The sequence below is a fragment of the Ciconia boyciana genome, chromosome 3, assembly GCF_034638445.1.
Source record: "Ciconia boyciana chromosome 3, ASM3463844v1, whole genome shotgun sequence".
Classification (NCBI taxonomy): Eukaryota; Metazoa; Chordata; class Aves; order Ciconiiformes; family Ciconiidae; genus Ciconia; species Ciconia boyciana.
In genome coordinates, this window is record NC_132936.1 from 123,958,465 (window position 1) to 123,982,270 (window position 23,806).

At 43.4% G+C, this 23,806-nt stretch overlaps 2 protein-coding genes and 1 long non-coding RNA gene across 7 annotated transcripts in view; 2 read left to right on the plus strand and 1 right to left on the minus strand.

The window, feature by feature from the left end:
- Nucleotides 1-2,449, minus strand: part of LOC140649781 (uncharacterized) — an 83,334-nt gene extending 80,885 nt beyond the window's left edge. Inside the window, exon 1 of the long non-coding RNA XR_012041755.1 lies at nucleotides 1,797-2,449. This is a non-coding gene — a long non-coding RNA (uncharacterized lncRNA). The remainder of the gene's footprint in view (nucleotides 1-1,796) is intronic.
- A 429-nt stretch (nucleotides 2,450-2,878) lies between these two features.
- CCT4 (chaperonin containing TCP1 subunit 4) lies at nucleotides 2,879-11,027 on the plus strand. Its single transcript, XM_072857471.1, has 15 exons — nucleotides 2,879-2,928; nucleotides 3,015-3,217; nucleotides 3,869-3,921; nucleotides 4,168-4,257; nucleotides 5,099-5,207; nucleotides 6,483-6,625; nucleotides 7,330-7,451; nucleotides 7,540-7,672; nucleotides 8,050-8,189; nucleotides 8,490-8,586; nucleotides 8,908-9,018; nucleotides 9,300-9,430; nucleotides 9,542-9,776; nucleotides 10,373-10,486; nucleotides 10,794-11,027. The coding sequence occupies exons 2-15, from the start codon at nucleotides 3,100-3,102 to the stop codon at nucleotides 10,806-10,808; spliced, it is 1,611 nt and encodes a 536-aa protein (XP_072713572.1). The 5' UTR covers nucleotides 2,879-2,928; nucleotides 3,015-3,099; the 3' UTR covers nucleotides 10,809-11,027.
- A 2,008-nt stretch (nucleotides 11,028-13,035) lies between these two features.
- Nucleotides 13,036-23,696, plus strand: FAM161A (FAM161 centrosomal protein A). Of its 5 annotated transcripts, none has more exons than XM_072857472.1 (7): nucleotides 13,036-13,261; nucleotides 14,699-14,946; nucleotides 15,406-16,590; nucleotides 16,991-17,158; nucleotides 20,226-20,325; nucleotides 21,355-21,509; nucleotides 22,160-23,696. In XM_072857472.1, exons 1-7 carry the CDS (start codon nucleotides 13,142-13,144, stop codon nucleotides 22,635-22,637), a joined length of 2,454 nt encoding a protein of 817 aa, XP_072713573.1. In that variant the 5' UTR covers nucleotides 13,036-13,141; the 3' UTR covers nucleotides 22,638-23,696. The 5 variants fall into 5 exon arrangements, with proteins under 5 accessions (XP_072713573.1, XP_072713574.1, XP_072713576.1 ...); XM_072857475.1 differs by lacking the exon at nucleotides 13,036-13,261 and adding an exon at nucleotides 13,735-13,873; XM_072857474.1 differs by lacking the exon at nucleotides 13,036-13,261 and adding an exon at nucleotides 13,736-13,870.
- The last annotated feature ends 110 nt before the right edge of the window (nucleotides 23,697-23,806 follow it).

Consider the following 23,806-nt stretch of genomic DNA (forward strand, 5'->3'; position numbering starts at 1 on the left):
GGATGACAACCTTTAAATTAGCCAGACAACTCCTCTGACATCCAGTGCAAACCTGATCGCACAGACTAACGCTTACAAAACCCTTAATCGTAACTCTGCCCTGAAGCCCAGCTCTGGAGAAGCAACCCTGCCAGACCAAAATTATTAGGAAGAAGGTAGCTGCTAACCACAACAGCCCTAAACTTAGCTCAGCAGCTTGTTACGTACCAAGTAAAAATCCAGGCTCTCCACCCAGCAATGGAACAAACTCCAACCCCAAATGATTCTTAACACTAGAGGGGCTGTTTTTGCCAGACGCAGAGCTCTGTGTAACAAGGTGGCTGCGACAGCATCAGTTCTAACCTTCATTTCCTTCAAAATCTTGAAAAAACCTTGCTCCTAACCCAAGTGCAGCATTGAGCAGCACGTGCTCACTGATGGTAATAGCACATGATCTGTGTTTTCCTGCCAGAAAACAAGGTCCTTTGTGCCACACTCTGGCATAACCAAACCCAAAGCCCAGTTCAGCACCAGAGAAGCAACATCTGCCACTGCCCCAATTTACACAATACCCTTAAATGTAGCTATACCACTTATATACATCCAGAAGAAACCAGGAACCTCTTGTGATACCACAACAAACTCTAAATGATCCCTAACCTGAGGCGACAAGGAGGTGGCCAGCTACAACCACCTAAACATACCTCAATAGCTCTTTTAAAAGCTTGGCTCTCTACCAATTCTAGCTTTTAACATTGCATTAGCGTTAAATGTCCAGGATTTAGTACTGTTGCCATCGCTGCTTGATGTACTTTAAGATAAGGGTCAGAGACCACAATGATCTTGGTCATTTAGGATGTGTTTCTGATGATTTTGAAGGTGATATAAACCCAGGTCAAGAGTCTCACTAGTAGATCTTCCCCCTGTCTATGACCTGGATGTATCTCTACCTTTATACTTAAAACTGTTTTCTTCTTTGCCTGTTAAAAATTGAATATAAAAAGGCAAAGACCAGTCAGTTCCAAAACCTTCTCTCTATAAACAGTCTCCAACAGACAAAGAGCAGTTATCTATGTTTCAATGGTGCATAAATCCAGCGAAAAAAATTCAAAAGCAACTGTTAAAAATGGTTGAGAAATGATGAAATCATGTCACTACAGAGTCTTTTTTCCTATTTTTTTCTGACAACAGAACTGTCCAAATGCTTGATTTTTATGTATCACCATACGAAGCTGTTGCCGGCAGTAGAAAATTGCTCACCATGAGGACACGTTTCACTTGCAATGAGCTCCTGATATAGATGCAGGTACTTGGAAATGGAAAACAAGCTCAAGAGCTCACATCCTTTGCCTGTTTCTTACAATGTACTGTCTCACATCAGCAGCACCTTACTAGTGCAGGGACACATTTCTTGTGTAACTGTCTCTACACAGGAGCACTTTACTGGCACTGCCATATTATAAATCCTGACTTTTCACATCCAGTCAGAAAGAGATATGCCACAAAAATTATATGGTTTAGATATTACTTGGGCTTTTTTTTCAGTCAGAGTTCTTTTGAGCTGCTGTGTCTTACTTTGAACACAGTACAAAATTAATTTACTTTGTGGATTCAAGTATGTGCTTTGCATCTAAACTGTATTATGTTTGTATTCTGTTCAAGGTGAAGAAAATAATTTAAATAGCTATTCAGAAATCCCAAAAAAGACAAGTGTACACCAGCTTCTTATATCAATACAGTAGTTGAGGCAAGATCATCCTAAGAGGTATAAGCTATCTTTCAACTCTAGCATTATTTTTATTGATAATAAAGCCTACCTTTTTACAATGGTGGTAGCAGCTGAAGTGAGAGTCCCTCAGACACATGGGAAGATCAGATCAGGGTGTTACAAGAAAATACACATTGTTTCTGTTCTTTTCCTGTTATTCAAGTCTGTTTAACTTCACTTGCAATAAAGGGGCTGCTTAAAATCCTTTTTGGTAACAGGTTCTGCAAAATGTAAGAAAACAGGTGCTCAAAACCTACTTAAAGGTGGCATGGCATAGCAGGTCTTGGTCTTAGCAGGAAAAAAACTGCAAGATGCCACAGCAGGACAAATAGAGGCAAAAGACCAGGCCTCCCTAGCCCTGGGCCGGACCAGAGAGGACAAGTCACAGCTATACTCCCGTCCACCGCTAGTGCTTTATGTGGCACCAATATTAATTGCTTTCTAAGAGTTGCCTGTCAAATGTTTCTAACGTAGTTGTGCAGCTGAATTCCACACGGGCTGTGCAGTGACAGATAAGGCCAACAGAGTGATTTCACAGTCATAACGCAAGGGAAGTTATCCCTCCTCATAACACCAGACATCCTCAGAAAACACCTTCCCTCGGAGAGCCCGCTTTGCCAGCGGGACCCTTTCACCAGCTGCTTCACAGGTGAAGAAACCCACGTACCCCTGCGCTCCTCTGCTCTCCAGAGCCAGCACCTCCGTGCCCCAGCTCCCCCTGAGGGGCGGGTGGAGGGGAGGCGGCCCGGGCCGAGGGGGCCCAGGCGGACACCAGCCGCCCCAGCCTCGGGGACGACAGAGGACGAGGGGACGCCGCCGCCCGCCTTAACGTTCCACCGGCCACGCCCCTCCGCCCCCCAGCGGCGGCGGCGGCGGCGGCGCGGGGCGGGCCCAGCCGCGCCATTGGCGCAGCGCCGCCCCGGGAGCCCCGCCCCGCCCCGCTGGGCGGGAAACCTCCCGAGGACCCCGCGCGGCTCGTTCTAGAGGCGGCGGCGCGTTCCTTTAGGTGTCCGTGCCGTTCGCCGGCAGGCAGGGGAGTCTCTTCCCCGTTACCAGGGCGCAGGCGCGCAGCGGGCAGCCCCGCGTGACGTTACGCTTGGCGCCGGCCGGAAGGACCCGGGCGCGTCCTCCTGGTGGCGGGGGGCGGCGGTGCCTTCTGGAAGGTTCCCGGCGGGGCGGCCCTGAGCGCGGGGCCCATCCGTGTCCATCGGCGGCGGGGCGGCGCTGAGCGCGGGGCCCATCCGTGTCCATCGGCGGCGGGGCGGCGCTGAGCGCGGGGCCCATCCGTGTCCATCGGCGGCGGGGCGGCGCTGAGCGCGGGGCCCATCCGTGTCCATCGGCGGCGGGCGACGATGCCGGAGAACACAGGGGCCAAAGCCCACGGCGGCGCGGGGAACCGGGCCAAAGGCACCTACCAGGACCGGGACAAGCCCTCCCAGATCCGCTTCAGCAACATCTCCGCCGGCAAAGGTGAGGTGAGGCGCGGCGGGTGGCGGCCGCCAGCCGCGGAGGAGGCGGGAGCGCTCCGCGCCCCCCTTTGTGCTGAGGGGAGGCGGCCGGCGGCCTCCCCCCGCGGGCCGCTCGGGGCCGGGCCCGGGCCTGGGCCAGCGGCAGCCCTTCCCGCCCCGAGCCAGCCGCCTGGAGCGGAGGAGGGCAGCGCGGGTTCGCTTCCTCCCCTCGGTGAGGAGGCCCCGCGCCCCGAGGAGACTCGTCCCTTCGTGTGCACCCGTTGGGGTGGGGGGAGAGACGGTGCGGGGTGGGCCGTGCCTGTCATTGCCGAGGCCTGACAGCTGGACGTGCATCGCCCTGGTCTGGTGTCACGGCTCAGGGGCAGACGTTCCCGGTGTCTCCTCCTGCGATAGGAGCTCGGTTTTGTGTTAGCGGGAGGCGTTCTTGTGGTTTTTAATGGCAGGAAACTCCCAGGGATGGGGCCAGTGCGTGTTGGGGGATGCTGCATTTGGCATTTGGCACAAGCCTTGGTTGGATTACTTGGCATATAATATTTCCACGTTATTGCTCAGTTTTAAAATGGCCGTAATCAAGTGATCGGCCATTGAATGATGGAGCGAGTGCTTGTAGTTCTTTAGATCAACTTGCAAACGTATTTTTTTCTCTTCCTAGCTGTTGCCGATGCAATTAGAACAAGCCTTGGACCAAAGGGAATGGATAAAATGGTAAACCTTATACTTAAATTTTTGAGACGTTAAGCTTATAGAGATACTGTAAAGTCAACATGTTTTATATAGGATGCCATCTTTTGCCTTGAAATTCCTTTCCAAGTTTCATGTATTTAAGGGAAAGTGTGTACTAAATGCACATCTCAGTTTGAGATCTAATGTTGTCAGGAAAAATATTTTACGTTGAGTATCAAATCAAAGACTTGTAGTTACTGATCAGAACTGTCTTTCTCCTCTTCTCAGATTCAGGATGCTAAAGGAGATGTGACGATCACTAATGATGGTGCTACTATTCTGAAACAAATGCAGGTTCTGCACCCTGCAGCCAAAATGGTAAGTGTTTTTTCCATTGCTTGGACAGTGATATGTGTTAGAGCTTAATTTCTGGGACAAAAAACCATAGTAACATTTCATGTGGATTTGAGGAGCATTACCCGCTAGCGATAGAGCAAGAAATTTTGCGCGGCGTGCTCCGGGACTGTTTATTTTGATTGTAAGATGTAAGCACATTAAGATGTGCTGAAGAGTTCCAAGACCTTATTTCTTACCTGATATTCCTCATGCGTAATCCTTCTGGAGATGTTTTAAGACATAAAAGAATCTAGCCCAAACCTTATTCTCTCTTCTAAGAAAGAGAAGTCAGTGATGTCCTGAACTGCTAGGACAGAAGAGAATGAAAGAAGAGAATTAATAACATTATGGTCAGGTGATCTGAGGATGCAGTAGCCTGGTCTTTTGAGAAGTTAAATGTCAACCTCTTAGATTTGATTGTGGTTGGAGATGGAAATGAGCTTCCCATGACCCTTCTACAGGAAAGGGAAAGGTAGACCTGTTAGATGGGGGTGTGATCAGTTTTAAGCTTGGGAGAAAAGCTTCTTTGCTTCTATAAGGGACCTGTTTCACAGTAGTTGTACAAGTTGTACAACCAAGTAGGTTGTACACAAGTTGTACACCAAACCACAAGTTGTGCACCAAATAGGTGTACAAGTATGGAAAGCAAGGTGCAAAAGGCACCAACTTCAAATTAGAAAAGGTGTGATTAGTCCTGATACTAAGGTTGATTTCAGTAGTGCTGCATTCTTGAATATCTTGTTTTGGTTTGGTTTTTTGTAATTGTCAGTGATTGCAGTTAAGTAGCATTATATATAAACCATTGCCATAATTTGTCATTTAGTTGGTAGAGCTGTCAAAAGCACAAGATATTGAAGCTGGTGATGGCACTACATCTGTTGTTGTCATTGCTGGAGCTCTTCTGGATGCCTGTTCCAGACTTCTTCAGAAAGGTAAATACATTAATATAAAACCATGACTGGACATAGTTAAGTCCTCTATCCGCTTGCACTTGTATAATGAAGCTTAAAGTAGCTGTTTCCAGTTTAAACATGAAAGGTGACTTGAGTCTTCATGTTCAGGTTTCACTCGTGTCCCACTTTTGATTAAAAATCTGTTTAGCCTTTTACTTTGAGCTGAATGCATTACTGTTGATACAGGAAATAGTGCCTAGATGATGTGATGAATGTTGCCTTGTAAAAACTCACCTTGATTATACTTGTACTTCTCTTGTGGACAGAGAGATAGCGTAAGAAGGTATAAATGAAATTTGGAACCGGTGATTCTACAGGTTTTTTTTATGCTCGGCAAATTTGTCTCCTCCCATCACTTAAAATACAGGGACCTTGAGAAAGTCTGGTCAGGAAAAGACGTGAATGATGGAACACAATAGTTAATGTAGGTTCTGTTCCATTAGCTCAGGATGTTCTCTTGTAGTCTGCTTCTGTGCAGTTCAGGAGCTTTTTTAGCTGTCCAGCCAGATAACACGTAGGCTTCTGTGTGCACTGGAAATAGAGCAAGGATGATCGGACCTGCAGAGTCCTTTTCTGTCTCAGATCGGGACTTTATAGTGGTTTACTTACGCTTGCCTCATCTCGATACACACCATTTTGCTGCTTGTCCTCTTTCTGGCCCCTACCAACAGTTCGCTTAGGTTTACTTCCTTTCCCGGTACCGGTGGTACTGCTGGACCAGTAGCCTGGCATCCTCTACCGTAAGGGGTAGTTAGAAGATGCCTGTCTAATGTTTGCCCATAAATAAGCTGCCTGCTTTGAAAATATAAAGGATCTATCACACACTCCAGAGAAAGTGAGGAACTTCATATACAACTGTGGGAAAACAGTCTTTGAAAATCTGAATTAAAATCCCTGTCAGGCTCCTCGCAGGTATTACATAAACAGCGGCAGCTTTAAGAATGCCAAGGGTAAGCATAACTTTGAGGAAGTATGTTTCTGGGATGTCAGACGTTGCAGGGAAATGTGCTGTACTTGTGTGTGAGGACAAATTATTAGGAACATGATAGCTTTTTTCTTCAGCTTTAACAGTGGAAAGTAATAAGGGAAGTCATCTGCTCTTGAAGAACACATTTTGCTAAAATGTCTTCAGTTTATTCTGACATGAGAGTCTCTCTCAATCTTTGAAACGGAAAAAGAGGGTGAGGCAAAAACAGTAAAAAACCGCTGGTTTGAAAGCATGACTGTCTAACAACCTTTTTATACGATCCACAGGAATTCACCCCACCATCATTTCGGAGTCATTCCAGAAAGCTTTGGATAAAGGTATTGAAGTATTGACCAACATGGCGCAGCCGGTTGAACTGAGTGACAGAGAAACCTTGCTAAACAGTGCAACGACTTCGCTGAATTCAAAGGTATGACTGATACTTGAACTTAGCACCTCCAGACTAGCTGAGCCTTCAGCTTTTCCCAGTCCGTGCTACTGTTTGCTTATTAAGAGTACCCTGCACATCATGAATCTAGTTGGTTTTCCACCATTGGCTACCTTCTGTTAGACTGACTTTTCAGAAAGCCATGGTCAATTGAGATTAAATCGAAGCACTCAAACTGAATTTCAGTCTGAATTATTTAGCAATCTTAGATGTTAACTGTAAGTGTAAAATAAACAAGCTTCAACTGAAAACGGCAACAGAAAAATCAGGTGGGATACTGAGAGCTTTTGCCAGCTTTTTGTGTAGGCGGTTCTTGTTCGTGTGGCAGAAACTCCTAAACAGCATCAAAATGTGGAGAAATGTGCTAGTTTCCCTTCCTGCAGAATAATCTGGGAAGCTCTCAAAAGTCCTATCTTAAGATTCTAAGAAAGAGAAATTCAAGTTTCTTCTGTAAGTCCTTAGCATAGGTTTTTCCCAGCAATGTAGCTGCTCTTTCTTTAAATGGAGTGGCCCTTAAGAAGGTGCCATATTAAGACACTTGGCTGACGGACAGGGAGGGGAAAAGAGCTTTGTTTCAAAATTCAGAAGTCAAACACTAAAATACAATGACAGTATTATTTTGAAATTACTGTTTACCAGTGTTAAATCTCTCACCATTTTTTTTTCTTTACTATTAAATCCCTTAGGTTGTGTGTCAGTATTCTAGTTTACTTTCTCCAATGAGTGTGGATGCAGTGATGAAGGTGATTGACCCAACTACGGCTAGTAGTGTGGACCTCAGAGATATTAAAATTGTTAAGAAGTTGGGGTAAGAAACAGTTTGTAACTAGATGAATTTTGTCTCTGTGAAATCAGCTTCCCAAAGTGCTAGAGTCATGGATAGTTTTTGTTTCCAGAGGCACAATTGATGATTGCGAACTGGTTGAAGGACTAGTCCTGACTCAGAAGGTGGCAAATACCGGTGTAACCAGAGTAGAAAAAGCCAAAATTGGCCTCATTCAGTTCTGCTTGTCTGCTCCAAAGACAGATGTAAGTTAAACTACAACTATAGCGAAACCTTTTGCTGTAGTACTCGGGAGGGATGTAAATGTAATGATAACATGTTTTTTTAAGGTGTCGTGATGTCAGCTCTATTCCGCAGCTGTCGTGAAGGTCTGCTGGGTAATGCATAGATACTCATAACTCTTAAAGAATGTATAGTTGGTATAAGAAAAGAAATAGTTCAAAAGTCCAGTATTTCTCATCATTTAAACAATCTCTAATAAGACATAGTTTCCTGTCATGCTTATTTGCTTTGAATAACAGGCTCCTAAGTTAAAGAATGTGGAACATCTTGACACTTGCTTCTAAAGTCAGCAGTTGTTCATAATACTTGCTTTTCTCTTTTTTTTTTTTTTTTAAAATAGATGGACAACCAAATAGTTGTTTCTGATTATGCTCAAATGGACAGAGTATTGCGTGAAGAGAGAGCCTATATTCTAAATTTAGTTAAGCAAATTAAGAAGGCTGGATGCAATGTGCTGCTGATTCAGAAGTCTATTCTACGGTACGTTAATACTGATTTACTGGCTTACTGTGTGTGTTTGGGGGAACAATTGGAATTGTTTGGAATACCTGGAAAATCGAAGTCAAATACTACCAGTCACACTTGGCAGAGTGTCAGACTGGCTGTAGCAGTGACCTTACCTTTAGAAAGCACTGGTGTTGTCTATATTTTGAGTTTAGTGACATCCCTACTTTGTAGTCTGAAGAATTTCAGCACTGCTGGTAAGACGCATGCAGCTGGCAAGTATGATCCGGTTACTAACATAGCATTGTGGACTGACTCCTTCCCTCTTGTTTTTAGGGATGCTCTTAGTGACCTAGCCCTCCATTTTCTGAACAAAATGAAGATCATGGTGGTCAAAGACATTGAAAGAGATGACATTGAGTTTATATGTAAGGTAAAGTGAGTTACATAAATGGCTGTTAAAATAGCAGTGGTGTTTAAAGTCTACCCCAAAACTAAGTAGCCAGCTAGTGCCAGTTTATTATGATACTTTCACAAGTTTCATGTTCTGACTGTAACATAAGAGCAGACATTTCCCTTAAAAAACTTGCCTGTTCTGTTGAGCAGTCACATTTTTAGAAAGATTTGGGACAGATGTAAAAGCTGTAGTCCTAACTGCATTTTTACTGTAATATGCAGAAGAACATGGTGCAGTATACTTGGTGACTCTGCTGTTCCGGTTCTGGATTACTTTATTCCCCGTTATTTTTTTCAGACAATTGGAACTAAGCCTGTTGCTCATATTGACCAGTTTACTGCTGATATGCTGGGGTCTGCTGAGCTGGCAGAGGAGGTCAACTTGAACGGTTCTGGGAAATTAATAAAGGTGAGTGAGTGAGTGAGTGAGTGAGTGAAAAAATGTTAATACCTACTTAACATCTGCCAATTATTTTAATAGCGACTGGTAACTTTAATAACTTCAGTAGTAAAAAACATTACATTTACGTACCTACTTCTAATCCCTGAGTTAGCCACCGACTCAGGAAGTGTAATGGTTTTGCTTAACCAGACGTCAGTACTGTTCTAGAACTTGTGAATACCAACTGAAGTCTCTTTTTGTCCAGAACCCTTTTTTTTACAGTCTTAGTATTTGGTTTTATGTTTTAGATTACAGGCTGCACAAACCCTGGAAAAACGGTAACCATCGTGGTACGTGGATCCAACAAACTTGTACTAGAAGAAGCTGAGCGTTCAATTCATGATGCCCTGTGTGTCATAAGATGCCTCGTTAAGAAAAGGTAATGTCTCAGCTTGGTTAGAGTAATTTATTATATTAATGATACAGAAAGCTAATGATTTATGCACTTATGTAAAATGAGGGTTGACTTTTTTTTAATTTCCGTCCTCAGAGCTTTAATTGCAGGAGGTGGAGCACCGGAGATAGAGCTGGCACTGCGCTTGAATGAGTATGCTCGCACTTTGAGGGGTATGGACTCGTACTGCGTCCGTGCGTATGGAGACGCACTGGAAGTCATACCATCTACACTGGCTGAAAATGCAGGTCTCAATCCTATTTCAACGGTCACAGAGCTGAGAAATAGACATGCTCAAGGAGAGAAAACAGCTGGCATTAACGTCAGAAAGGTAACAAGGAATTGTGTAGGCATAGCACGGCTAAAAAAATACTTGGGCATTAAAAGGAGAATGCTTTGCATTAGGGCTAAACTAAGGAGAGGGCAAGGTTGTGTTGCGTAACAGTATTTTTCCTAAAATTTGTGTTGAGGTAGATTCTAGGTTGTCTCTGAGGCTTTAACAGCTTATCCTGAGCATTGGTAATAGCAGATACTTAAATGCCATACAAGAAACTTCCTGGGTCTCTTCAAAACATCGTTTCAGCTACAAAAATAGATCCATTTAGAATGATCCCTCAGTATTACCTGCAGTGGAAGGTGCTCATATGTTAGGAGTAGCACAGTGGGCTACCTTCTTTCACGTTGTCACCATGTTTAAGCTGGCACAACTATGTTTATCTTTTCCCTTGGCTAATTTTGACTGGATATGTCAAGTGCTTGGGGGGAGAAGATGCATACCATGATATTCTTGTTGAGGACGGAAGAGTACAAGCCCTTTGATAGGCTAATTTGGAGTTGACCGTCCTTCTCGGGATTCTACTAAAAGAAAACTTGCTAAATCTGACTGTAGTCTGTCTTGCACAAAGTCAAAGCTACTTGTTCTCACAGGGTGGCATTTCCAACATCCTGGAGGAGTTGGTCGTCCAGCCGCTGCTGGTGTCTTTGAGCGCGTTGACTCTTGCGACAGAAACCGTGCGCAGTATTCTTAAGATTGATGATGTGGTGAGTAGTGTTTGCATCGTGTTTTGTTTAATCTTGTCTTCGCAAGCACCAAGATGATTATTGTCATCTAATTTGCTGTGCTTCAAAATAGAATTACTGTGTAGTACTCTCAGTTTATGCGCTACTTCGACCATTTGGCCTTCCAATAACTGCAGTTGGAACAAAATGAAATGCATCAGAAATACTGTCCCTTAAAGTAAGGAGTGAAGGAAGTTACTAAAACACCAGGATCTTTAAGCAGAGGAGAAGTAATTGTTATGTATCCTGTGGGCTTCTTAGGCCTGATTTTGTGAACTCGTCTTTGCAGGTGAACACTCGGTAAGCTGAAGAAAGCAAGCTGGGACTGTGCCCTAGAGCTCCTTCCCTGTAGTCTGGAATATGGTTTCCTCACCAAAAGCGCCTGTGTGAATTGTCTTAAAGTCCACAACGGCTTATGTACTTTCATTGCGTTAATTTAAAAAAAACAAAACAAAACAAAAAAAACCAACAACAATGTTTTCAAAAAGGAAATGCTGTTTATCAATAAACATGCAGTAGTCTACCTGAGTCTTTGCTTTATAATTTTGCTAGAAATAAGGTAAACTTCTTGTTAGGTTTTCTTCTCTCTGCTTTCGTGCTCCTGCTTAGCTCTCAAATGTTTAACAGCAAACAATTAGCTCTTGTAATATATTCTAAAAACACCCTTGAATTTACACTCTCCTACCATGCTAGCTTAGAGCTGCTTCTCTGGCACTTTTCCATAATGAAGTGGTATTATTTCCCTTAACGATGACTGGCTAGAGCAAAGGGCTGTCTTTGCAGTGGTAGCGCTTAAGAATACGATCACAGTCCTTGCTCTGGTTTGTCTCCCAAAGCCTGCAGCGATTTCTGATGCCATCCCGTGATGCAGAGCATTACAAAGGGCAGTCCTTACATGCAGTTTTTTTGTACTTCATCCAACAGCGAAGTGCAAGTGGCAAAACTAAACCTAGTTCTAAAAAGGCAAGGATAACTAGGCTTATCTAAATTAATAGGGGTTTAGTTAAAATCCATTTTGGAAACAGTTCTTCTCAACAAAACTGTTCTTTTGGTCACTTACATCTTGGCGGCGGTCACCTCACAGTTCTGTTTGGGAAAACCCCAGGAGTGAAACTTTTGGGCAGCTTGAAGTAATCCACCCCCCATATTAGGTGGTTTTCCCAAAACTGGCAGAGAAGTCAAAAAGTGTATTTTATAATGCGAATTACACCTTCCTAAAACAAGTCCTAGAAAAGACATTAAAATCTGTTAATACCTGAAGGAAATGGGTACCCTTGTTTGTGTCACTGCATCTCGGTGCGTTAGCGAGAGTCACTTTATGAGGGTGAGTGGTAACGCAGGGGTTCTTGGGCAGCCAGGATTTTCCTGGTAGCCCAGGATTCATTCAGTTTAATTTAATTTGTTTTTAGTGTTACAGTTCATAGTTTAGAATAAACAGTTTTCAGCTTCTCATTCTTAGCCTGAAATGTTGAATTTACCCTTTCATCTTCATTATTGCTATACTGAGATGACCAGATTCCCTTTTATGTTTAAAGCAAAGTATTTCTTTCATGACTCTCTAATTCGTGTTTCTATTTATCATTGGTCGGCGCTGTAGCTTTTGAGTAAACTTCCACCACTTTGTTGACCAGCTACTGTTGAAATACTTTCCTATGACTTAGCTAAGTAGAACATTCAAATAAAAATTCAAATAAATACTAATAAGTTAGTAACTAAATTAGACAATTGATTCAGGCATCAGTGCTCTGCATGAATTACTTATTGGCTGTTTAAAATTAGAAATAATGCCTTACCCCACAGGATTACATCCAGCAATGATCTCTTGTAGTTTAGGTACTAACTCTGATGAAGGCTTTCCCTCCCCATCATCACAAACTTCCCATTCTTGGCAAGACTTACAACAACTATCATGTGTGATTTAATCTGTTTCTTTACATAAGGAGTATTTGTAACTTCACTACAATAAATCAGTTCCAGCAGTCATTAATGCCTTGCTGCAGCGGTGGAAGAATATTCCTGCATCCTGTAATGGCGTATCTGAAGCACAAACTTTATGACAGGAGAAGATTCTTTAATAACTTGAGGGGGTAAAAAATGTGGGCTTGTCAAAGAGGGAGTTACGAGTTCCAACTAAAATCCCGCCAAAAGTTACTAAAAACGGGTATGGGCAGCCTACAGACGAGCACAGCGGAGAGCAAGCGTTGCAGATGCAGACAGGCGATGGGGTCAAGCTCCAGCCCCAAACCCCAGGCCTCCAGCACCTCCTGGCAGGCACCCGCGGAGACGGCAGCGCCTCGCACACGGCCCGGAGGGTGGCTGGCAGAAGGGTCGCCTTGGCGGGCCTCGGCTCCCCTCGCCCGTCCGAGGGCAGTCCCGTGGCGGGCAGGAGCCCGTTCCCCGCCCAGAGCCGCGCTGCCGCCCGCCCCGCCGCCCCGCGCGGAGCCGGCCGGGCCCCTCCGCCCCGGCGGCGGAGAGAGCCCTCCCCTTCCGCTCAACGGGCCGCCTCCAGCCGCGCCGCGGAGGCGGAGCGGGAGCCCCCCCCGGCCCCCGCCGCGGGGCTCGCTGCCTGGGCGGCGGGCCGGGCCCGCCTCCCTCCCGGCTTCCCTTGCCCTGCCGGCGGCGGGGGAAGCGGGCGGCATGGCGGCGGCGCACCGGGCGGCGCGGCTGGCCGCCTCCTGCCTCCGCACCCCGCTCGACCCCCGCACCCGGGCGCCCGCCGCGCTGTACGAGCGGGGGCCGCCGCCCGCCGCCGCGCAGGTACCGCCGGGGGCGGGGGGGGTGTCTGTGTGTGTCTGGCTGGCTGTGTGTCTGTGTGTCTCCCGGGCCCCAGAGCACGGCTGACGGCGGGTAGGAGGCGGGAAGCGCCGTTCGGGGTTGTTGGGCAGCCGGGGGACGCGGCAGGCCTGAGGCCGGGCGAGGGGCTCACCCGAAGCTGGCCCTACCGGCTGGGCACCGCTGCGTGCCCTTGCACCGCAAAGCCGCCCCTGGAGAGGGGCCGCCGCTTTCCCCCGCACCGGGAGCCAAAACGGCCTTGGGCGCGTTTTTTGCACCCCGTGGCAGCGACACGCGGCACAAGTACACGCACACGGCAAAGACAGACCGATGTGGAAGAACCTGACAGATGGTCCTGCGGCAGCGCCTGTGCAACAGCAAGCTCTTAATGAGCTTCTCACACCCCGGGGGCTGCAGAGCAGATTGAAGACCTGGCGATGCCCGAGTCCAGGGAAGAGGCTTGGATCGTTCTGCAGATCGAGAACAAACGGGAGGGTTACAGACAATGGCAGAAGCAGCAGATTCAGAAAGAGGCGGATGGTGCCTTTCGCTGGGCGTTCTGCAACGGCTTTTTAAATTTGCTGCTTTGATCAGGTAGTTCGTGTTGCATTAGGTCACTATGCTACGGAAAAAACGGGTCGGAGGTTTTTGCAGTGAAAACCTGACAAAACGTAAACCAGGCTTTTTGTTGGAATGTCAAAGCGTATTAAAATACCTCTGTGTGGAAAAGTAGCATTCTAATTTTTGGGTAAAGAAACTAGTCCCGTAATTTTTTAAAACATGGTGCTTAAAAAAAAATAACTTAAAGGAAGCCTTTGTAATGCAGACTAACCTGGTTTTAATAACTTCTCTAACTTGAGTAAGCTTTAAAAATATTTAAAGAATGTGCTTGCCTGCACGCAGCTGCAAGCTGCCAAACAGTATGGGAACTGTAAGCTGTGCAGAATCCCTGTCATTTCACAGTAAGTTATGGAAATGGGAATAAACCTTTATACACAAGGTACCTAATGACTTATTTTTAGAATGCTTAGGGAAATGGGAGGCAGAGAAGGTTCCGTTGTGGTTTTGTTTGTTTTTAAATACAGGCTTTTTTAGAGCTGTGTAGCAATCAAGGAAAAATTACACTTTACAAAATAGTTAAATTTTTTTTATTTTGATAAGTCCCTTTGATCATATTTCCTGGTATAAATATATTGATTATAGGGACAGAGTTTGGAATTTTACATGCTTTAAATAGGACCCTTAGGATAGAAATTATTATGCAATAAAATTATTCCATGTAACTCTGCATTAACCTTTGTATACAGGTATCTCTGTTTGCTGTTACCGTATCATTCATTAGACTTAATTAGGATAAAGCAGTATTAAGAACCTTGCTCCCCTTTCTTCTAACAGTCAGAAAATTTTAAACGTCTCTTCTAGGATGGTTTTGATTTGGATTCAAATACCAACAGAGAGCAGACCCTCTCTCTAAATGGAGACTCTGACGAGTGGATAGACTTTTCCAAAATGTGCAATTCAAATCAAGAATATTACTTGAAGCTAGAAGAGTTGAAGAATGCCCACTTGGAGACCATGGCAAAATTAGAAAGTATGTATCGGAATAAACTATATTTAAAAGGAGTACAACCCTCGGACAAGAAAAATGCTGCTTCTGACATGGGTCGTAGGTAAGGATGGTGGTACTTTTTATCTGAAGATCCTCAAATGCTTTGCAGACATCTGTAAAACAGCAGGTTTTTTTCTGGGGCTGGGAAGTGTTACTTTCCCCATTTCCTATGAGCAGATAATCACAGAAAAGTTAGTTTTAATACTAAAAACGCTTATTCACCTTGCTAACGGACTGTGAGACTTACAAGTGTGCGTGCAGCAGCGACTGGGCAACGTGTTTAGTAAAGCGCGGTGCCTTTCCCTAAGAAGTGCTGACTTGTTCACAATCAGCACTTACTTAAAACTATGATCTGGTGTGAGTGCCCAATGTGCTTCTCTTTTCCCTTCTCTTCCCCCTCTCTTCTTCCCCACCAGTGCTGTTAATTTTTTTTCTAATGATGATACCATAAAGTGGAAGTTAGTGGCTTTGCATCAGTGTTGGACTGGACTCAAAACAACTTTTTTTTCCTTTTTTAAAGGCTAGCTTGGGAGAAGAGCTTGTATCAGCCTCTAACTTTGCACAAATCCTTTTCAGACTCTGACTTAAGTGATCCCTTAGGCTCAAGTATATCTGATGGGTCTGACAGAGAATTAGCGTTTGAAGAAAATAGCAGTGAAACTGGATCATCTGCATTTGCTAAGGAACGGATTGAAAAAATGTGGGAGGGGTTCTCTGTGGAAGACTACATCTCCCGCACCAAACACAGCTTACCAAGCTCACCAGCCTTCAGAATGATACGGAAGAAACAGAAAGCATGGTCACCAAAAGTTACTGTGCCCAAGCCTTTCCAGATGACTATTAGAGAAGCTAGAAAAAAAGAACAGAATGTCAAATCAAAGTCACAGACTGAAATGGAAAATAACTTATTGAAGAAGCAACTAGAGGAAGAAGCAGAGTGTCAGAAAAAATTCCGAGCCAATCCAGTGCCTGCTGCTGTCTTCCTTCCGCTGTACCATGAAATCGTGCAACGAAACGAAGAACGCAGGAGGTCTGTGAAAGAGAGAAGCAAACTCAAGCTCTTGGCTTCTCAGAAGCCATTTAAATTCATTGAACGAGAGAAGCAAAGGAACGAAATTAGGAAAATGCAATTAAGAGACCTTTCCGCACCTGAAAAGAAAACAAAACTGTTCAAAGCAAAACCAGTTCCTAAGTGTGTTTATAGTCCAGCTGTTAACAACAAGCTAAAGGAGGAAGAGCTCTACAGAGAAATCAGGATCAGAATGAGAGCTGAAGAGTTGCTACGTAATTCATCTCTACCCAACAGCAGACTGGCCTTAAAAGATACCAATAAAAAGAAGAAACACAAGTGCATTGAACCAAAGGAAACAGAACATAAGCCTAAGATCAAATCAAACGTTCCAGATTTTGATCTGCTACACCAGAAATTTCAGACATGGCTCCTGCAACAAAAACAAGTGAAACACCTTACAGTCTGTGAACCTTTCGATCTTCGTACGCCCTATATTCCCTCAAACAAGGGGAAGATTTTGAAGGACATTCAAGAGGATGAAGAAAAGTTGAAAGAAACACGCTGGCCGTATGCCTCTCCAAGACGTAAACCTCAAATGAGACATTCCAGTGCAAATTCACATCTCTCAGGATGTGGAGAATCTAAATCACCAAAAATCACAGAATCTACAAGACGACGGCTACAAGCCATAAGGTGACTACTTTAGTGCTGCTCTATATTTTATATATACTTTAAGAGTAGATTTCTTTTGTATTTCTACAGATGTAGTCCTTCCGTGCAGTGAATATAGGACTTAATACATTCATATAAGGACTTAATTATAATAGAAAACTTAAAGGACTTAATTATAATAGAAAACTTAAAATATTTAAATATAGGACTTCATTAGTATTTATCATTGTTAAAGAAACATGGTGCATTTTTCTCAGAACCTCCATAGGAAAGGGACAAATGACTGCTGTTTCCCAGGATATGCCTGGGAAACCCTGTTATCACCCTGTTTTTCTCTTTTGAATCTCCTTTGCCAAAGCTTCCTTTGAAGTCTTGCTCTTGATTTAAAATGAATTCAGCCTTAGTTTATTTTTCCACCCAGGAATTCACTTGAGGAAAAGAGAAAGCTGGAAGAACAACAAAAAAGGAACAGAACAAAGCAGAAACAAAGAACGAAAAAACTCCAGAAAATTGTAACAACTCGGGCTGAGGCCAATGACCCACATCAGAGCCTAGCTCAGATGTCTAAATCCAAATTAAAAACATTCAGGTATTTTGTTGCATTCCCCTGAATCCTGAACCTCTGGTTCTGCCTTGTATGTTAAACAAACATACAATGTAAAAAATAGCATAGTCTAAGTTTACATAATTACATGTTTGATAAATTATACACTGTACAAGCAGCTAGTAAAAAAAAGTGGCCAAATTTAGTATTTCAACTGGGAAATTGTTGCCTGTTCTAATGATTTTGATCTGTATGTTCCACCTTATAGTATTATAGATCAGCTAACAGGAGATTCCTGTGTTTTCTCAATTGACTTATCAACTAAAGAGGAAAAGGTTAAAAAAATCAAAAGGAAAAGGAATAGTATAGTTACAGAATATCATTGCACTGCTGGATTGATAGATGTTGGTACAACTTTGGTGCTAGCTGTCTCCTAAAGCAGCGAACATTTCACAATTCACTTCTTTGCCTCAGCAGGTCCCCACTTAAGAGGGAAAATTAGAGCAGGGATATTATTTTAACTTAGCACATGTATCAACAGCTAACCAGGAAGCTGCTGGTGCTTAGGAGGAATGGGATCCGAAGTTACCTTTAGTAGAGATACAAATTCAAAGACTGTTTCTACACGATTGAGAAAAGTAGTGCACAGGGAAAAACATCAGGGCCTTCTCAGTGTGCTGTAGGCTTGCAGTCCACATGGCTCCAGCTCGCTGATGCTGATCTAGCTCCGGAATTGCTGCTTGACCTTGTGTTTGTGGCTAATTTAACCATTTCTGCTTCCTGTTCTTTTTAATCTTAGAAAAAAAAATCAGTCCTGTTTGAATGAGTCTTTAGTGAGGTTTATAACCTGTCTTGGCATGATGGCACTGCAGCAGTATTTAAGGCGCTGTTACGTGGAGACGGTGGGAGGTACTGACTGCTCTGCCCCTGTTGCTTCATGCATAGGCAGGATATTCTTGGGCAGCGACTATGAATCCTGATTTCCAGTAACCAGGCAAATTGCCAGTAACTGACAGTAGTAGGGCAAAACAATACAAGGGTGAATGATCAGGGGATACGCCTGATTACAAGATTCATAGCTTGCACTAGCAACTTTTAAGTTACCGTACGGAACTTTAAGGCATTTAGAATATGGTCCAGGATAGAGATCTTTCTGAAAAGAGGGTGGAGACTAGGGCTGTCTTTATGGCTGAGTTGAAAGGTAACAAATAAGGTTTCCTCATTCTCTTTTTTTTTTTTTTTGCTTTACATGGGTCTCTTCTTTCTTTATAGCTAAAATAGAAAACTGTGGATTTATTCTTAATAGACTTTAAACTCTGGGCTGTTATAAGCAAATTTGCTAAAATAGTGCAGCACCATGGCAAGACAATACCGCACACTGTTCCTCCAGCAAACTTTGTAATGGTTATTCACCACCAATGTTGCTGTGCCGCGACCAGAACGAGAGAATGTAGCAGAAGCTGAAGCACGTGCGTTCTCGCATGCTGAAAGCACGACATGCACTGGCGCAGCCGGGATATGCTAGAAGCAGCATTGCAACAAACATTTTCTGCTTGACTCCACGGGCAGTCAGTGACTATCCAGCATACATCTGTGCCCACCTACCAGCTCCCCCAAAGACAGCTGAAGCCAAAGCACACATAGGAAGCAGCAGTGGTCTGGGAGAAGCAGGGCTTACACAGGGTCCTGGAGAGCAGAGAGGCAGTGGTAGAGATGCAGGTCAAAGAGGGCGGTCCCTTCTAATTATTTCATTAGAGTCAGAGCTCAAGCGCAATTGCTTTTGCAAGACGACCAGCAGATACTGTTAATAACAGGAGCTCTATAACGTAAGTGTCCTTGGGCAGATGATCTGCTGACTCTAGGACGGAAGCAGAAAACAATTGGAGTTACAGTAGCAAGGTGGAGAATTGAGACAGTGGGTGTGCTTGCAGATTTCATTTGAGTTCATTCAACAGCAAACTTCACATTACAGTATTTAGCTTAATCAGATTTCAGGAGTATTGTAAAACACTCATGCTTAATTCTTGTCTGCACACAAAATTATGCTATTACAAAGCAAGATTATGTCCCTAGTGCTGATGCATTAAGGCTGGTACAAGTGCTTAACTTGATAATGCTTATTTCAGCGTAGGCTGGGTAATAAGGTATATTAATGTAAGTGCTCTTCTAACAGATAATTAGGTTTGTAGAAAGCCGCCCGAGAGAGCAAGCAAGTAGCAACAATGAAGTTCACTCCCTCAAAATGGTGAATAACTTGCCTTAACGCACAGCCATATTGCAGAAATTCAGAGGATGGTAAGGGAAAGAGGCAGGAGGGGACCCAAGTGTAAAATGCTCCCTAGCCCTCATACTTGCCCTTAAGTGTCTGCCTTAGTAATGCTAGAGCTGGCCCAGTAGAGAGGCAACATCACACAGAGGTGCCTTTGTCACACACCGAGGATTACAACCCATGCTACCTGGATTATCTAGTGCTTGCTACAACCTGAGATATCATTTCAGTTGATGAATCAACAGTTTCGTCATCCTGCTATATTGACTGGGCCCTTGACAAACCAACTAGGAGAAAAAGTGTACTGTGATCCAGAATGTGGCCGCCCCTCTTGTGAGACACACTGGTAAAGCAGCAAGATTCTTATCACCAAACTTTACCTTAACGTACTGATTTTTATTTAATGATATTAATTTCCTATGGTGTATTCTGATTTTATCAGTCATTTCAAACTGTTTAATTTTGCTTAGAACAACTAGAATATCGGTATGAAATCAGCATGTAAAAAACTCTAGGTATCCAAACTTAAAAAAAACCCCTAAGTATCCAAAAAACCTAAGAATCCAAACTCAGTTGCTATTTAACCTCACTAGCCAGGACCTCTCTGCTTATCCAAAGTGACTGCTTCAGAGACAGTTTTGTTCAGTACTTACAGGCAAGCAATTGCTGTGAAAATTAGACAATATACCTCAGACCCTGTAACCACTATAAAATAATTTGCCTTTTACATGTCTTTAAGTAGGACAATATTGGTTATGAGCAATTTAACTTTCAGTTGGTGTAGAAAATTACTTATTGTGTTATAAATTAATAATAATTTCTCTTGTACTCTGTTTCCCTTAGGAATTATGAGAAGCAGAGAATGCAAGAATATTTGCAGGAGTTGCAAGAAATGGAAGAAAGAGTAAATGAAAGGCCGTTGCTTTTTGAAAGAGTCACTCAGGTTGTCTTGCTTCTGTATTACTTCTTAATCTTATCTTCAAATACTGCATAAGGCATTTGTAGTCAAACATTGCAAACATAGAAGATACTTGAAAAATACTTTTGAGGCCAGTATTTGTCCATTTTAATCTCTATTGCCCCATCTCCATACAGCTATTACTAATTTTTGTGACTAAGCACTCATGGCTTGCTTGCACAGGGAACCGAGATGGCTGTTCTAAACGTGTTGTCCAATTCAGTTATAACATGACTAACTCTAAACACAACAAAAATTTACAGCCAAAATGTGAGAAGTTTAAGCTGGGAAAGAAGCGATAAGAAAATCTGAGTATTCTTAGCATCGTCTTTAAAGCTCAGACGCAGTACTTTTTATCTCTCCATTTCAGTACAAGTATGTGCTGGTAGTGTGGTCCCTGACCTGTTGCCAAGCCCAGAGAGGCAGCAAGTCACAGATTGCTGGTTCCCTTGTCCCTTCTGTCTGTGTGGGTTTCCTGTTCTGCCATCGCTGCGGGGCAGGACCATCAGTGTAGATCGGAGGACAAGTCCTCCTCACTCGGATATTCCCTGGAGGAACAGAATTTACACCCTCCATTTCAGAAGCAGAGATACACATCTATGTAATTTGTTAAACAGCACTATAAGAAGGTGAATCAATACTACTTTTTTAGGGCAGCAGGTCCCAGAGAGGGAAGACAGAGGAGAAGGAGAGGGGATAAGGGAGAAGCCCTAGGAATCTAATTTTCTACACGTCCACATCTTCCCCCTCCTCCCTCACAGCTATATACAGAATATATAGCTCTTCATTAGCCAGTGGGCACAGGGAACAAATGGGATTTAAATTAGTACAGAAAAGGAAAACCTGGTGTGAGGTTTTCAAACATTGTTTTGCCATTCTTACCTGCAGGGAATAATCATTCAACTTGTCAGATGCAATTAATGAAACAGAGTATTAATATAAATAAACAAAAGTATCAAAAGACAGGCATTTAATGCATTTAGATAACACATAACCATTGTGGTTTTCCTACAGAAAAATGCCAGAATAGCTGCAGAAAAGCATTATTCTAACAGACTGAGAGCGCTGGGGATATGCCCAGAGTTTGTTTCAAAGAAAGGACAAACAACTAAATTGCCACAATGCTCCAGTGCTGAAGATTTTAATAACTCCACTGATGCCAGAGAAAGGTAGAGATTACTGAAGGCTTTTTTTTTTTCTTTTTTTGCCACTACATACCTAGTAATTAGAAAGTAATTTTTGATGAGTAGGTTGTTTTTTGGGTTTTTGTTTTGTTTTGTTTTGTTTTTAATTATTTGTAGTGTTTCCCAGGTAAATATTTTACTATGTAGTTAGCTTTACTAATGTTAGCATTAGTGTGTATTCTTTATTGTTTTTCCTGAATTAAATATTATTTCATAAAACAGAGGAGAGCACTGGATATGTTATGTAATGCACTTCAAAGAAAAATGAAGAAAAACGTTTTTTATTTGTTCCATTCACCAAAAATTCTGGCAGGTTGCTAGTAAGTCACTCTATTCTGCATTACCATTACTGAATTTTTAAAATGAGCCTTATAAAAAAATACTTTTCAATATCCATTAGGTGTTATGATTTAAAAGGAAGCAGAAATAAAAAAATTGAAGTATATAAGCAATACTGTTCGAGTTACTTTCTAGCATAAAAGGAGACTCTAGTGTCCCCCCTTTCCTTTTCCTTCCCCAGTTCCACCCCAGCCAAATCTACCAGGATTTGTCCTAGATTACCTGAAGGTAGTTTAAAACCTGCTGGAAAGCATCTTACCTGAAAATAAAATCACACATGCAAATTGTCTTTTCAGAGTCATCAAGGATAAAGTGAAAGAAAGGGAATCCTTTGAGGAAGCAGCTGACAGCAGTCCTCAGTCTGAGCAGTCCCATGAGGAGGAGGAGGAGGAGGGAGAGAAGAGAAAAGGTGTCAAAACCTCCACCCGGGATGGCCAGTCCAGTGAGCTGGCGGATGAGGAAGAGGCAAGAGCCAGCCCTTATGCTCCTCAGCCTTGCCACGCAGAGGAGGCTGGGTCCAGCTCTGCCTCTGAGCAGCACCGTGAAGAGGATGAGGAGGAGGAAGAGGAAGCAAAGGCAGGCCTGTCGCTTGGCCATTCCCAGGAGGAGGAGGAAGACGATCAGTCAAGACCCAGCTCTCGGTCTGACCAGTCCCTTGAGCGTGAAGAGGAAAGTCAGTCTGACCCTGAAGCTGAGGGTGCCTTCAGATATGAGGACGAAGAATACGAAAATGATGATTCAGAAGAGAAACCCAGCAATGATGAAGCTGACTGAAAGGAAGGCAGACAGGATGGCCTGGGGCTCCAGAACCTATTTTGTTGCTGGCAGTGAAATAGACACCAAAGAAAAACTCGGCACTTTGCTACTGATACAGAATTCTGTGAATTGAAACCTCTTAGCTTAGCAGTCTTTGCAGCACAGAAATTTTGTCTATTTTCCAGTAAGAAAGATCAAGTTACTAATTTCCATCAAGAAAAAAAATTACTTGAATATTCATCTTCTTTATTCTAGTCTTGTGTGACATTAGTGCACAGCTGTTCATAAAATGAACTGCAACCACTGTTTAATAATAACGTCTTGCATGCTGTGTTGTTAAGTACTGAGGTCTTACGTCCAGCTCTTTCTATGTGCTGGCAAAGCCAGATGCGATTTTGGAGTAGTAAATTGCCATTATCTGTGCCTCCCAGTCTCAAACATTTCCGTACTTCTGGGGTCTGTTCCTGCAACATCTTCTAGGATGGCAATGAATAGACAAGGGTGTGTTGTGCAAGACCTCTGAGTGTTTTTAGCAGAGCAGGTGCTAGGAAGACAGCTTGTGTAGTTAGACAGTATGGCCAAATTAATCTGTTCAGTTCCTCCCTACTCTTCCCATGGGGTTCGTCTTCTGCCCACTTAAGTGAGCTGAATTGGCTCAGTGATGGGTCAGATGAGTGCCAGGGCCAGAAAAGATTACTGCTTTTGGAGGAAACAAGCTGTTATATCAATTCAACTACTTTGTCCAACTAAAATATTAACAGTACTGCAGTGGCTCTCCCTATAGGGGAGAAAATGCCTAGAATACACTTGAGAGGAGCCACTTAAACTTTCACAGAGATTTTTAACACTTACTTATAGACAAGTAAGGTAGAAGAGTAAGTCAGTAGAATAATGTTATGCTGCAGATCCTGTATTACTGTCTAACCAAGCCCCAAAACTGTTCTTTCAACTCCATTTTGTTTTGAAGAGTTCTTCCCATGATCATGTAAAATCATTCTTCATAACATAACCACAAGTGCTGACATTAATCTTCAAATTTCTTTATTGAGACAGTAAACACACACTGTAAAGACAGAATCTTATTACATTGGATAAAAATGTAGCCCAGCAACTCTAGTTTACATGAAAGTATGGAAAGAAGTGCTTTAGTACCTTTTCTTATGCGCTTGCTACTCAGGACTTCAGCT